At 37.6% G+C, this 15,868-nt stretch overlaps 3 protein-coding genes and 1 non-coding gene across 7 annotated transcripts in view; 2 read left to right on the top strand and 2 right to left on the bottom strand.

The window, feature by feature from the left end:
* The window catches only part of LOC125074894 (ATP-citrate synthase), a 53,705-nt gene extending 48,641 nt beyond the window's left edge, over positions 1–5,064 (bottom strand). Inside the window, exon 1 of the mRNA XM_047686383.1 lies at positions 4,932–5,064. The gene's annotated coding sequence lies outside the window, so the exon portion shown is untranslated. The remainder of the gene's footprint in view (positions 1–4,931) is intronic.
* Positions 5,065–8,646: 3,582 nt separating this feature from the next.
* Positions 8,647–13,186, top strand: LOC125074795 (zinc finger protein 771-like). 4 transcript variants are annotated; one of them, XR_007120159.1, is made up of 7 exons: positions 8,647–8,890; positions 9,336–9,661; positions 10,813–10,996; positions 11,589–11,730; positions 12,320–12,503; positions 12,578–12,793; positions 12,880–13,186. XR_007120159.1 is itself a non-coding variant. In XM_047686218.1 (6 exons), the coding sequence occupies exons 1-6, from the start codon at positions 8,705–8,707 to the stop codon at positions 12,720–12,722; spliced, it is 1,167 nt and encodes a 388-aa protein (XP_047542174.1). In that variant the 5' UTR covers positions 8,647–8,704; the 3' UTR covers positions 12,723–12,868. The 4 variants fall into 4 exon arrangements, 2 of the variants coding, with proteins under 2 accessions (XP_047542174.1, XP_047542177.1); XR_007120160.1 differs by having other exon boundaries at positions 8,647–8,824; XM_047686218.1 differs by lacking the exon at positions 12,880–13,186 and having other exon boundaries at positions 12,578–12,868.
* Positions 13,187–13,645: 459 nt separating this feature from the next.
* LOC125074901 lies at positions 13,646–13,764 on the bottom strand. Its single transcript, XR_007120168.1, has one exon. It is a non-coding gene; the product is annotated as a 5S ribosomal RNA (ribosomal RNA).
* Positions 13,765–14,825: 1,061 nt separating this feature from the next.
* On the top strand, positions 14,826–15,685 carry LOC125074856. Its single transcript, XM_047686313.1, has 3 exons — positions 14,826–15,013; positions 15,088–15,303; positions 15,390–15,685. Exons 2-3 carry the CDS (start codon positions 15,094–15,096, stop codon positions 15,516–15,518), a joined length of 339 nt encoding a protein of 112 aa, XP_047542269.1. The 5' UTR covers positions 14,826–15,013; positions 15,088–15,093; the 3' UTR covers positions 15,519–15,685.
* Positions 15,686–15,868: the final 183 nt, after the last annotated feature.

Here is a 15,868-nt window from a genome sequence, read left to right on the forward strand (position 1 = left end):
AATTTATAAAACACAAACTTCCAAACCGCGTTTTACCCCTTTAGAGGTGGAGTTTCGTAGGATCCGTTCTTAGCGGATGTCTACACCCTATAAGGAACCTACCTGACAAATTTTAAGTTTGTAAGTGTTATAGTTTCTGAGATATCATATATTAATATATATATATATATATATATATATATATATATAATTCGTATGTAAATAGAAGCGGTTCAGTGGATAGGGCATGTGGATCCTCATCCAACCATTTCTGGAGCAATGTTACGGCATCATCTCTAACTTTATCCTACTAAGGGGGGAGACTTTAGCCTAGGAGGATATTAATTGACTACTTCGTTAGTTTAGTGGTACAGATATGATACTACAGATCCTCGTATTCAAACCACAGATCGACCCTATAAAAGGTTATTGAGTTTCCCGGAGTAAGGTACTAATATGCGTGTGACTCGGCAAGCGCGTAAAGCTGGTCCTGACTCCTGAGCCTGCCGTCCCATCGGATTATGAGACTGAAGAATGTGCATCTGTGTTTGAGTGCACACTTGTGCACTTCTCCTTCGTATTTGACTGTTCTCTCTTGTGATAACCATCTCGGTGTCATCCTGGCCGGTAACAGGCTGTTACTTAAACTCTGTAAGTCTGTCTGTTAAGCTTTCTATCATGTTTTTTTTATTTTTGAGCATATGGGCCACCTGATGGTAAGTGGTCACCGCCGCCCATAGACAATGGCGCTGTACGAAATATTAACCATCCCTTACATCATCAATGCGCCACCAACCTTGGGAACTAAGATGTTATTACACTGGCTCAGTCACCCAGGGTAGGTACCCAGACAGGCTTGCACAAAGCCCTACCACCTAGAAAATCCAGCATAGGCTATAATAACGATAACAACGATAAACATAAATTAACGATATAAAAGGAAAGCGTTTCACGTCAGGATTTAAAGACAAAATTTTTATCTTTCATCTAAAAATATTTTTAACTTGACCTTTTAAGAAATTTAAATCTCATATCAAAAAACATATAAATAAGGCATATTACTCAATATAAGATTATATCAGTGATAAAAAAGCGTGGATATCCGTTGATTTTTAGGCAGAGTATACATATATTAATTTGATCGTACTGGATTGACATACTCTGCTATTATAATGGTGGAAAAGGATAACTGTGTTTCTTGCCGGTTTTCGTCGTCCGTCGTTTAAATTCAATTCAACAATGTAACATGGCGATTCAAAGACCAACAACGCATCTGTAAGCCCCCGGGGGCTGTTGTCCATGGTAGTCACTTTCCATCAAGTGAGCAACCTAAACTTTTGACACCTATACCACAAAAAAGTGCTTTTATGAGCATTCTTAAATAGAGAATACATATTTTGATTTTGATTTACTCGACAGGTTCGTGTATTGTAACCATAATTTGATTGAGTTTAGTGTTTTGACGAGCACGTTTTTCGTTCGTGTTCTAAGCAGCGTCACCATCAAAATTTCAGAACTGATAATTTTTCATCTGTTGTAGTTTTTACATCGTGCACTACCTTTAGTATCAGTAAATCAACGTCCTAATAAATGTTTAGGTGTTAATAACAATGTATTGTAATGAATAATGCAACGAGCACATCTATTTAGTACACGTTATGAATTTAAAACACAATAAATAACGTATGCAAATAAACTGATACAATAATGTTTATTTTGCTCTGATGTCTTCCTGGCCGATCGGCGCAACGACGGCCATTTTACGCGACGGTTTACTCCTTACTAACTTAACTTTTTGGGCGAATCCGTCTGGGTAGAAGAGACTGACTCACCACATATTCTAGCGTAAAACAGTAAATGCAATATATAAGGCAAATAGTTCATTTGTTTCATGCGGCACCAATATCTGTGAAGTGTCGCGACCTTCAGGTGGTCCATGTGGTCATTCGCCGACATTAAAATACTAAGAAGACAAGGCAACTAGGTATGGACTTCACTGTACGTGGACAAGTATAGCCATAAGACAAGTAAGAGTTGAGAAGTACGCAACGACCAGTAAGAGTGCAGCACAGTTCAGCAGCAAGTTATTACTGAGAGTTTCTTAAGCCCTGTGGTGGTAACTTTTAGGGCTGAACCCGGAGATCGTATTTGTATTATTAGAAGCCAATCACAAGACCAACGAGGCAAAATCATTTTGTTTATTTATTTTACATTTTAAAATAGATTGTCACAGACCATCACTATATAGTAACCATGAAACCATTGAAAATCAAATAAAATATGGTATTTCGGACACGATTTCAGTCACGAAACTCAAATCTCTTTTCTCTCTTGAGTTTTGTTTTTCGTTTAGGTTAAATATTGTATAATTCGTTTTTTTTTGGCGGAAGGCGGATCCGAATTCCACAGACTATAAAGACAAGTTAGGGAGTCAAGTAGGAGACTTTGAGAGGGTGGTATTATCTTTACGAACTTAATTTATATTTAATAATAGCCAGTGTAACTACAGGCACAAGGCACATTACATCTTAGTTCCCACGGTTGGTGGCGCTTTGGTGATGTAAGGAATGGTTAATATTTCTTACAGCGCCATTGTTCATAGGTGGTATGACCAATAACCATCAGGTGGCCCATATGCTCGTCCGCCAAACGAAACCACAAAAATAAAAAAAAACGTTTCTATTCACCGAAGTTTTCACCTCCGCTTATAAACAAGCCATTTCTGAAGCAAGGTATTCGTTGCTATGATGACATTCCGCTGATATTATATAACTATTAATAAATTTAAATTTCATGTTAAAAATAAATGATAAACCTTAGTACACAATACGTCAATTTAAATACAGATAATATGAAGCGTGACGTAGGTATTCGACTCCATGAAGAACATAGTAATTAAACTCTATAAAATTGTAAAAATATGTAAATATTTTGTTTTAGAGGGACATAACATCTTAATTCACAAGTTGGTGACACACTGGTGAGGTCACAGATCGTTAATATTCCTTACAAACTATTGACGTAACAACATCTATTAGCAGTGGTGACCACTGACACCTACCATTTCACTAGAGTATCTGATGGTAGCTTCACATTTAAGTTAAACGACTAAAATTACGTTTCAAAAGTGCCTAAATGTAAATATAAATATATTAAAATTTTTTTAAATATATAATTACTAAAAAAATGATTTTTTTTTTTTATACAAACCGTGTTTGTATAGCACTCAAAATATAAATAAATATACATAAATTGTCAAAGCACATATTTTCAATTAAGTATAAAGCTATAAAGCTATTAATTACATTAAATATCTACTTGTCCAAAATGGACAACGAATGATATATTTTAATATATCGAGTAAAACCGTAGACAGCCTGTAAATTTCCCACTACTCCTTTGAATGATAAAGTTTATTAAAGATTTTTTCCAAATGGTACTTCATTGCGGGTCAGTACAAATCTACTAATGTGAATATACTTTAATCTGACACATCCAAGTTTCCTTATTATGTTTTCCTTCAAAGCCGAGCACATGAATAAAACACACATTAGGCACATAAAAATCCATTTGTGTTATCCTGGGTTTGATCCCGCAATCGACAAATAAGATAAACAATATCCCATATCCGTTAAAGTATAATCAAAATCTTTAAACTATAAGACCACAGCTAATATATTCAAGTTAGACTAAACAAAATTGAAATCATAGACTTTATATAAGGCTAGCACTAGTCTAGATGTACTACAACACCACCTCACACAACAAAATTCAGTATAAACCTCCTCCATAGATGATATATCTTTGGAGACTTGATAGATTAAAAAAATACAATTGAACCTCAAAATAGTTGTCTATTTATTCTGAAAACAAGACGTTGGACAAGTTGCTACAGGAAACTTCAGGTATGAGTAACCTAAGGAAATTGATGGGTATTTTGTTACCGCATCGTTATATAAGGAAAAATTGTTATTGTACTCATAAGACTAAACAAACATATGTATATAACAAGATATAGACATTCTTCATATTCTAAAAATATTTCTTTATGTTTGTCACATAAAAATTACAATTTATATTTATTGTGATCTGTGACATTATTTCAAAGGAATTATATAAAATTAAATAATTAATACCAAATGTCTAATCTAACAGAATAACTACTGAGCTCTTTGAAAATTCTCTTTTATACAATTTACATTTCCGAACAGGTAATCACTTTACATTTGATATTGTAAAATGGCAATATAAAAGGGATGGATTTTATTTTTTAATTTGTGGACAAAATAATATTTCTAAGAAGCTATTGAATAAAGTTTAGATATATTTTCATTTCATTTGGTACTTTTTTTTTTTAATGCCATTGCAAGCGTAAGCTCTAAGTTTATGTACCAAATAAAAATTATAGTAAAAAATGGAACAATAGAAGCTCCAGTAACCAACAAAAATTGTAATAATTTTATTTATTCTGAGAATTAATAAATAACAAATATCATGTTATAACAATGATATCATCATAATCAGATAAAGTTTAATATATACAGATGATGTAAGTATTTTTGCTAATTTAAACCGTATAAGCAAAGGTATAAATTGAAAAAAAAGTACAGGTTTTCTTTAAAGTTTACAATAAAATAAACACAAGGTTATTTGTATATTTAAAATTATTCAATTATTAATGTGAAGCACGTATTATTGTTGTAAGCGTTAAATTACTTTTCCAAAGTATTTAATAAGAGGCAATACAGAATAAGTGTTTAAAATTCGTATAGGTAGAGTCGCGGGCATTGACCGGTCAATAATTAACAAGTTGTAATCAATTCTTGCCATCGGCACTTGTTACACCGGCTTATACAATCAGTAATATCGGTAAATATTGAAGTGATATAGATAAAAAAAACTATGATAAAAATTGCCGACATAACCTATAAGTAATGATTTATAAGACTCACCGAATATATTTAGCGTAGCTCGTTCAAACGTAATGTATGTTAAATTTACACAATTCGCCACGGAATAATGTTTGCGGTTAGTATTTCGACGCCTGACAAACACGATTTCAATTTGACATTTGAATGTAAAGCAAACTACATACTGTGTGACAAATAAACGCCTACTAATATTAATTCCGTTTTATTGACTCGTTGTAAACATTTATTATAGTTATGTCCGAAAATATTAAACTGATGATTCCACAAAGTGGAAATTGCTCAATTAATAATAAAAATATTTATAATCCGTTGCTTCAAAGTGATCTAAATTGGTTAATGACTATTTTTACTATTTTTTATAGCCTAAATATAATATTTCTCTTAACAAGAGCCATTTCAATAGTTTCTAGACTTTTTACTAACGGAGAGCGTCTTGAGAATGTTTCTGAGAGAGATTTGGGTATTTTGTTCTCCACTGTACAGAATATTCACTCATTCAAGGCTTAGGATTTGAGGGGGCTGATTACGGGAAATGTTTGTATTAATCCCGGTTGCTGACATCTTGTCAAATTTCACCTTCAAGACATTCGGTCTGTCACCACCTAAATGTTCCAAAATCCACAACAGCGCGATATTGTCAACAGTTTCTGCCTCGCACAACCACTCTGTGGAACCAGCTTTCACCGGCGGTTTTTCCGAACAGATACGACTTGGGAATCTTCAAGAAAAGAGGCCTCTTATTACTTAAAGGCCGGCAACGCACCTGCACGCACCACGATGTTGCAGATGTCCATTGGCAGTGATAATCACTTTCCATCAGGTGAGCGTCCTGCTCATTTGCACATTATAAAAAATAATCGAACGCAATCATCAATATCATCAGCATTTACAACAACAATTCGTAATAACGAGAAACCCACCAGCAAAATCATTATTCAAACGGCAGGAGACCATTTACGCCAGGGTAACCGGAACAGGGGTATATGTCAGTCACCTCCTCGTGGTGTACCCTGGGCAACGGGGCCGGCTTGAGCTTGCTCGTCGGCCGCGGGTAAGACTGGTGCGAAGGGATGCCGCGGGGCTGCTCCTGGTACGTCTCTGATTAGGCAGGGCGGACCATGTGAGTGGCCTCGTTGGCTAGGAGGGACTGGGAGGGCTCGCTACTCAAGGTGTTTTGCACTGGCGGTCAGCGGCGGAGCCAACCATCTTATCCGCCGCAGGGCGTCAGCTTCGTTGACGCCCAGCCTCTAGTGGCGGACTCGCGGGAGTCGTACAATCGCCATCAACCACTCGGCGCCATGGTGGAAACCGTGTGGGTAGTACAGGGCATTATCGTGCCCTGGCACGGAGCATCATGCCCCGGTTGAGTCCCACATATCCGTCCCGGTCCCCCGACCGGGCGGCATGCGTAAATACATTTTCTCCTCGTAAAACAAAAAAAAAACGGTAATCTGAACAACTGGCCCGGGGCCTCCACAAGAGAGAGAAATTCTATAAAAAAAACATACTTCCAACGAGTTCATTATTTTAATACAATATACGTGTAAATATAATAAAATACGAGTATAGCATGCATATTCGACGTTAATATTAATAGATAGAAATAGTTTACTCTTTTGCTTCAGGGCTTCCAAATCCTTGTTGTGTCAGAGCCTCCAGATCTCTAAATCCGGCCTTCAGAGTTTGGCGTTAAAATACTGCTAAATCCAAATCGTTCTTCCCGTGTTATTTATCACGAAGTTTCATTTTTAATAGTATAAATGGGTGGCCAAGTGAATTATTCTAATTCTAAACTAGTATTTATATTTGTAGCATTTTTGCAGTTCGCTGACGTTCGGGTAAATTCCTTGCAATTACCACTGCAATGCAATTACTTGATCCACCATCTTAGGCTCACAGCTCACAGTTCAGACTTGGTGTTGTGACATGGTTTGTTCTATGGTTTCTAACGCATTCAGATAAAGATATATTATTTGTCCATTATCCTCAATAACTAACAAAATAACGGGTAAATAATATTAAGCATATTTTAATTGAAAATAAAATGTGCGAACAACTTATTACTTGGGACATTGGTGTTACCATTTCCCATCAGGCCCAACGTAAACATTTTAAAAGCAATGAAATCGCGTATTGATGGTACGGAGTGATGATGAATTATAGTTAACATTTGAGATAAAACATACGTTGGCTAAAATTGTCTTCTTATTCAATTCAATGTCTGATTCTTTAATACCTAAAATATTAACGGTATGTTTTCTAAAACATGTTACTTATAAAACAAAAGAAATATTTTATTTAGTAATGACGATGTCTATAGGATGTGGACGGATATAGAGATAGGGGACGACCAAAGAAACGATGGATGGATTGTGTGAAAGGCGATATGGTTATAAAGAATGTTACTTGTGAGATGACGTCCGACAGAGAAGTATGGAAGAAGAAGACTTGCTTGCAGACAAGTAAAATTGGGATAAGGGCAGGAGGATGATGACGTCTATAGCATAGGACAGTGAAAAGAAATACTTACATGAAACAAAAAAGCAATTTTTTTTTATGGCATTGGTTGGCGGACGAGCATATGGGCCACCTGATGGTAAGTGGTCACCACCGCCCATAGAAATATTAACCATTCTTTATATCATCTATGCGCCACCAACCTTGGGAACTAAGATGTTATGTCCCTTGTGCCTGTGATTACACTGGCTCACTCACTCTTCTAACCGGGATACAACAATACAGTGTACTATTATTTGGCGGTAGAATATCTCATAAGTGGGTGGTACCTACCCAGACGGGCTTGCACAAAGCCCTACCACCAAGAAATCTATATGCCTAGCTAAACCTAATTGTTCAAATTAGTCAGCTCTGTTTTAAGTGGCTTTATAGTTAAACTAAGATTGATATGATACTCATTACCCACAAATAAAATAATGCGCGTCACTTATGTACGTGCTAGAGAATTTATTTATTTATTTAAAGAGAATTTCTTATTAAAAATAGTTTTTACTTGCATGTAACTGATTCCTTTTATTAAAATATTATTAGACTGCTTATGTATAATAAAATAATATTAATTGTTATAATAATTTAAGTAACACTACTACTATAATACTCAATAAGAAATTGAGAGATTCACACTTTAAATTTGTAATAAAATAATTAAGGGTACTTTGAGTGACTTGATTATTGTTTAAATTGGATTTTGTACATGCGAACATATCCATATTTATTATATTGTTATTTTTTTATCAAAATTATGTTCATAATAAAAAAAGGAAGATATTTTATTTTTAGTTTTTTATTTAATATTAAACTATTTACTTTTCTCTAATTGGCGGAGGGGATAATTTTTTAAATATATTTTTGGCTATTTCAATAGTTTGTTAACTGTTCTTAATGTTTTGATTGTTAAAAACAATTAGATATATAAAATATGTTGATTAAAAAAATAATCTTAAATTAATTTAAGGATTATTTTCTTTTTAATTTAAACAAAAACTATTGTCGCACAAAAAATAATTTTGATCGAACAATTAAATACACTTAATAAAAAAAATTATCTCCATCCACCAACTTAAGACAACTATTGCCGTGTAGCATTTTTAATCTATTAAATGCAGCTGTAGCTATAGTCTGTACTGTGTGATTGACGTGTAGTGTAAATTCAAATTGACAGATTATTATTTTAATTATTTCCCTGATGAGTGTATCTAAAAACAAAATAAGATTTATTTTATAAAATTAAAATTTTAATATTTACAAGTAGATACATATAATAATTTGAGCGTAAAATGTACGTTATAGAGTGTAATATGAATCTAGCGAGTGCTTATTGTGATACGAATGAAGTAAAACAAGATTTTGACCCTATTAACTCTTGTCGGGTGTGCCTTTCACAAAATATTAATATGGTAAATATATTTGAAGACAGTAATAATGAAATAATGGATAAAATTGAATTCTGTACTGGTATTCAAGTAAGTTTAAATATTTTCCTTTCGAATCAAAATATAATAAATAATAAAGTATTAATAATTTTACAAGATAAGATGTTTTTTCAGCCATTTGAGAATTTTACTCAGTAAATGTACATGTAACAAGAAAATATTATCAATTAAAAGTAATTAAGTGTTCTTACCGCATATTAATCTAAGGAATACAAGGAAAATAAAGATGGCTATTATCATAAATCACTGTATATCACATTTGTTTACACACACACATTTAAATATATAACAATATCACTGATTTTTTATTAAAAAAATTTCACTTTGCGTAATGATGTTTTGTCCTGAGGCATTTATAGTTGTCCTCGGCCTGCCTCACACCGCTACACTAAACTAGCAATGCCTCTAACACCTGCTCCTCACTTCACTTTACTCATTGTTAATATCTTAAAGCACGCATTGTAATTATTTTCAGTTGAAAGAAGAAAAGGGCCTACCCACAAATATATGTGATAACTGCTTAAAAGAACTATCAATAGCTTACAAGTTCAAAGCTATATGCCTACTCTCAGCGCAGACACTCCAACAGATTCATTTAAAGAAAGTAAAAGTTGAATTATCGGACAAAAATGACGATGTACTCGTTACCGTCAAAATCGATGAAGTCAACGACAGTTGTGATTTAAAAGAAGTGGAAGTTGAGAGAGATGTTTGTGAAGATTATTCATCGGATAAAGAAGAAAAAGGTCAACCAAATATAGCAAAAGTTGAAGGACCAAAATTGTTAACAGAAAAGCAGAGGTATATATTGTTTAATTGTTTTATAAACTGTTTGTGAATCTGTTTTTGACCTCAAAATACTGATGTGCTTGCCTGTAAAGATCAGTTCTGTGTTTTAAAGAAAAAAATGTGTGTGTGTGTGTGTGTGTGCAATGTAGCTCACTAGCCTAAAATATCATTACTGTCATACTTCCTTAATTTAAAATAATCAGGCCGACAAAGGTACCACCGAATGGTAAGCGGTCACCAGACAAAAGTAACCTTACATAGTCAATACCACACCAAACTCACACCCTTTTAACTTGAACACAACAAAATCAGGAGGTGAAAGAATATATACTATACAAGTTGTCGCCCGCGGGTTCTCTCGCATTTCAGGAGTTGGTAATCAGTTGTTAGGCACAATATGTAACCTACGTCCTACCTTGGAGTTCGTCAGACATATACTCTATTCCAACCGTAATAGGAGAAAAGCCAAACAAACAACATTTGACAGCAAATTGACGCGATATCATTGGTCGAGAGCTTGATTAATCTATGATATTCACTATGGATTGGCGAAAAAATTGCATTTTTGAACGTCGACGAAACTGTTATCGGTATTTTGGAATTAAAATAAAATTTCATATAAGTCATCATCATCATTGGCAGCCTGTAAATTTCCCGCTGCTGGGCTCAAGGCCTCCTCTCCCTTTGAGGAGAAGGTTTGGAGCACATTCCACCACGCTACTCCTATGCTGGTTGGTGGAATACACATGTAGCAGAATATCGTTGAAATTAGCCACATGCAGGTTTCCTCACGATGTTTTCCTTCACCACCGAGCACACAATTCAGTGCTGCTTGCCTGGGTTTGAACCCGAAACCATCGGTTAAGATGCACGCATTCTAACCACTGGGCCATGTCGACTCTTTGCATATAAGTAGTTAGGTGTGATAGTGTTGTATTATAAAAAAAGATAATAAAATAATCATAAACTCTTAGCAGTGCACAATATAGCTGAGTTATTAGCAAGTCGCGTGGAATACGTAAACCTAAGGTTTGTTTATCTTTTTTCCTACTTTCATTGGAATAGGGTATAGTTACTTTCGCATTTATAAAATTAGTAAATAAATACACCTATCACCCAAAAATATATTAAAATGATGTATAAAACTCATACACGTTTTGCAGTGAAACAGAAAACAAGGTGATAAGTAAACGCGGCCCGTACAAGAAGGGTGGGAGTCCACGCGTGAGGAAGTTCAAATTCAGTCGGTTAAGGTGTGAACCGTGCAACCTCAAGTTTACGTCCAAGCAGGAGTCGGACAAGCACAAGAAGGAAGCGCACTTGGAGAATACGAGCTGGATCTGTGAAGTTAGTGTTTGTTCTATTTATCTGTGTTAATAATCTCGTGCAGGTCTATGATAGAACCCATCCACAACTAAAGATCGTTAAAAAATTATTTACAGTCGACAACATGACGTACGCTAAATTCGTATAAGCAAAGTATTCAATGATACGTCAGGGCCTCGATTTAACATTAACGAGAATTTTGACTTCGTCATTATCCTTTCCTGAAAATTTATTTAATGACTTATCGATAGTCCAAAATTGTCGATACTATCGATGTTATCAATTGGAATTATTTGCGTCTCAACTAAACCTACCTCTTGATAAGCTCTGTTTATTTATGGAAACCGCATTAAAATCGGTTGAGCTGTTTATTAGATCTAAATGTACAGACGGTACTCCAGATTATAAAGTATATCTATACCACATTGTTGTCTTTAGTAACGAATTGCACGCGGGCGAAGTCGGGGAGGGTCGCTAGTTCATTATAATTCTAGTATAATTTACAGGCACGAGGGATGTGACATATAGAATCAGAGTCTATGGGGGGAGGTTGGGGGTTGGTGTTGCCAACAGCTGTTCTTGCCGGCCGTGTACAGTGGGGCGTTTGCTGCAGGTGTGCGGCAAGGCGTTCGTGCACCGCAGCTCGCTGTACACGCACGCGCGCTCGCACCTCCCGCCGCGCTACGCGTGCGAGCACTGCGACTACAGCTCCGGCATCAAGTACGACCTCGAGAAGCACCTCCGGACGCACTTCGGTAAGGACGTGAGCCCCACGAACTCGGAACTAGAGCTTTGGCTAGTTACCTCCCCACCCCCATTGCGGGCCAGTGAACAAGTGCTTAGTCTATTTCAATTTCAAGATGAGCAACTTAAACGCTACCTAAGTGGAGATTAGTCATGTAAGCTTTGGAGAATGAAACATTAACAGCCTGTAAATTTCCCACTGCTAGGCTAAGGCCTCCTCTCCCTTTACGGAGAAGGTTTGGAGAATGTAAATCATGTTTTAATTCGGCAAGAACTGAAACTGTAGTATTGTCGTCTTTTATTCGTAAAATTCATTAAAACTTATCTGCTTAAGACACAATTTGTAGTAATTAAACTCTTTTTCTACCTGTATTTGGTGTTCTACTGGGATCACATTAAGGACCCTCTTTATGATTCGGACTCACATTTTTTATTTTTTAAATCTTTTTATGATAATGATGCTTTAAACAAACAAAAAGTAAGATTATTTTGAGATAGAATTTATAGCAGAGTAGCAATATTCGACAGATGTCCATTAATGCTATAAGTTGGGTTGCATAAAAATTTGCACGAAACAGTAGTTATGTGTGTTTTCCGCAGGCGTGAAGAAGTACGCGTGCGCCTCGTGCGCGGCGCGCTTCCACACGACGTCCAACCTGCGCTCGCACGAGCGCCGCGCGCACCGCCCGCCCGACCAGCGCTACGCGTGCGCGCGCTGCGAGCGGCGCTTCCACGACCGCACCAAGCTGCGCCGGCACCTCGACGCGCACGACCACGTCAAACGGTACGCGCACACGTGCCGTGCGCTCTGCCGACTGCCTCACTTCGCTAGTTCGCTCATGATGATTGCGATTCCAGGTTTAAATGCGATCACTGTCTCGCGCGATTCTCTCGTCGCTGTCACTGGAAGCGGCACCTGGAGAGACAGCACGCCGTGTCGGTGCCCCCCCAGCGGCCCGGCCGGCGACCCACGCGCCTGCTGCTGGGGGAGCAGCCGCAGTGACGCGCAGCGACGCAGTCGCGGGGACACTCGTGGCGACTCGCAGGCCGCCGGGAGAGGATCTCTTCGTGACGGTGCGCGACGTCGACGCGACGCCGAGTGAGATTACGGATTATTGTTACGGATCGTACGTGTTCGCTGAAATGAGAATTCCTTCCAGGTCACATCACGAGCGGCTGAGGGTGGATTGCGGATTGCTCCGGCGATCGGTCTACCAGCTTTTCTTGTACGATATCACATCACGAAGCGACGAGTAGCGAGCGAACGAACGGACGGACGGAGCGCATAGCTTTGCATAAGAGACGTCCTCGGTAGAGACGATCATACGTATGGTGCTCGAAGCTGCTGAGATTAGTACAATACACCTATTTATTTACATATATGTACATATTATGTAGTTATCGATATGACTCACGTCACTAGGTGTGATATGTATTTATTATGTAAATAAAACAAATTAAATAATGTTATCGAATATTGGATTATTATTTGAATCGAAATACTTACTGATACACAACCGACAATGTCTTGGATGAAACTAAATTATAAAACAAACATTTCAGACAGACAGACGGACGGACAGACGTCCGCATACATACATACAAACATACAGCCTATTCCTCTACCTCCTCCTTCCCTAGGAGCCTTAGGCACCCGAGAGCAAGGGCCTCAGCGCTACGTAGACGCTTCATAGACATAATCTGCTAAAATCTCATTCCAAAAATATAATAATTACCAATTCATATTCGCAATTAATATCTCTGAAACGGAATGGCAACAGAATGGCGACCACGGGACGCTTTTCGTCTTCGACGACAAAATATTATCTAAAAGAATAAAATTATTTCATAGATTAGTGAAACAAATGTATCTAAAAATAACAATCGAAATCTCTTACGAGTGCGAAATAAAAGTAAAATAAAAAAGGCCAACGACACGCGGTGTTCCCAGGCGGTCACCCATCCAAGTACTGAACGCGCCCGATGTTGCTTAACTTCGGTGATCGGACGAGAACCGGTGTATTCAACATGGTATGGACGTTGGCTACGAGTCTAAGTAAAAACTTAAACATTACGATATCGATATACATATACATAATATACTACTTATGTAGGTATATGTTTTTATAAACAGATGAGCATTTCATTTTAACAAACATAAATACGACTTTTTAATTTGTTTTACATCGATATATAACTTCTACTTCGTTGCTTATTTTACGTTAATATGAATAAGAAATTATATTACTTATAATTTTTCATTTTTATTTTATTTATTTATTAATACCTGACTTTTGTAAGAATCTCCTTTCTGTAGTTGAAATAAAATTATAAAGGTATTTTTTTTAATTAATATGTCACACTTAATCGCTATTCCAACAATTCATGATTTATACTAATCAGGTATACAAAACAAACAAACACACGCCATTTTATTTTCTCTTCAATGTCATATTTATCCTAAAATCCCGCCAAAAATACTTACTTATTCATTATCCACAGATAATAATAAAATCTTAGGTTAGGTCATATCATAAGTCGATTAACAAATTTCTTTACATGAATTATTATTATCGGTTCGAAATATTAAGTAATTAATATTCTAAATTATAATCAATATACTTAAATAAAACGAACAAAATCGATCATTATAAATGATAATTTATTATTCTAGTCTCTTATACTTACTTACACCTCGATACTCGCTCGTATAACATGCGTAATTCACCAACTTTTGTGTTGATTGACCGTATAGTTTTATTCTTCTCTGTGGTAGAATGAAATAATAAAATTGTGTTTATGGGAACAGGAGAAATAAAAGACGTAAGCAGTTCCCCGAATCTGTATTCGGATACAGTAAAATCTAAAATTAAAAAAAAAAAAAGAAAAAAGTTTTATTTTCGTTAACAACGTCGACTAAATTCAGAGGAGAAATAGCGATTAATACATTCGAGTCGAGTCTGTTCGAGCATGTCCAATCTCTATTCGGATAAAACAAATAAAAAGAAGAATGGAAACGCAATGACGAATATCATAAGTATATAACGTAAGCGAGGCGAGGCGAGGCGAGGCGAGGCGACGCGAACGTCCGTCTCCCGCAAGTCCCGCAGGAGCGAAGAAGTACGCGTGCGCCTCGTGCGCGGCGCGCTTCCACACGACGTCCAACCTGCGCTCGCACGAGCGCCGCGCGCACCGCCCGCCCGACCAGCGCTACGCGTGCGCGCGCTGCGAGCGGCGCTTCCACGACCGCACCAAGCTGCGCCGGCACCTCGACGCGCACGACCACGTCAAACGGTACGCGCACACGTGCCGTGCGCTCTGCCGACTGCCTCACTTCGCTAGTTCGCTCATGATGATTGCGATTCCAGGTTTAAATGCGATCACTGTCTCGCGCGATTCTCTCGTCGCTGTCACTGGAAGCGGCACCTGGAGAGACAGCACGCCGTGTCGGTGCCCCCCCAGCGGCCCGGCCGGCGACCCACGCGCCTGCTGCTGGGGGAGCAGCCGCAGTGACGCGCAGCGACGCAGTCGCGGGGACACTCGTGGCGACTCGCAGGCCGCCGGGAGAGGATCTCTTCGTGACGGTGCGCGACGTCGACGCGACGCCGAGTGAGATTACGGATTATTGTTACGGATCGTACGTGTTCGCTGAAATGAGAATTCCTTCCAGGTCACATCACGAGCGGCTGAGGGTGGATTGCGGATTGCTCCGGCGATCGGTCTACCAGCTTTTCTTGTACGATATCACATCACGAAGCGACGAGTAGCGAGCGAACGAACGGACGGACGGAGCGCATAGCTTTGCATAAGAGACGTCCTCGGTAGAGACGATCATACGTATGGTGCTCGAAGCTGCTGAGATTAGTACAATACACCTATTTATTTACATATATGTACATATTATGTAGTTATCGATATGACTCACGTCACTAGGTGTGATATGTATTTATTATGTAAATAAAACAAATTAAATAATGTTATCGAATATTGGATTATTATTTGAATCGAAATACTTACTGATACACAACCGACAATGTCTTGGATGAAACTAAATTATAAAACAAACATTTCAGACAGACAGACGGACGGACAGACGTCCGCATACATACATACAAACATACAGCCTATTCCTCTACCTCCTCCTTCCCT

Source organism: Vanessa atalanta, chromosome 28 (assembly GCF_905147765.1).
Source record: "Vanessa atalanta chromosome 28, ilVanAtal1.2, whole genome shotgun sequence".
Lineage (NCBI taxonomy): Eukaryota > Metazoa > Arthropoda > Insecta > Lepidoptera > Nymphalidae > Vanessa > Vanessa atalanta.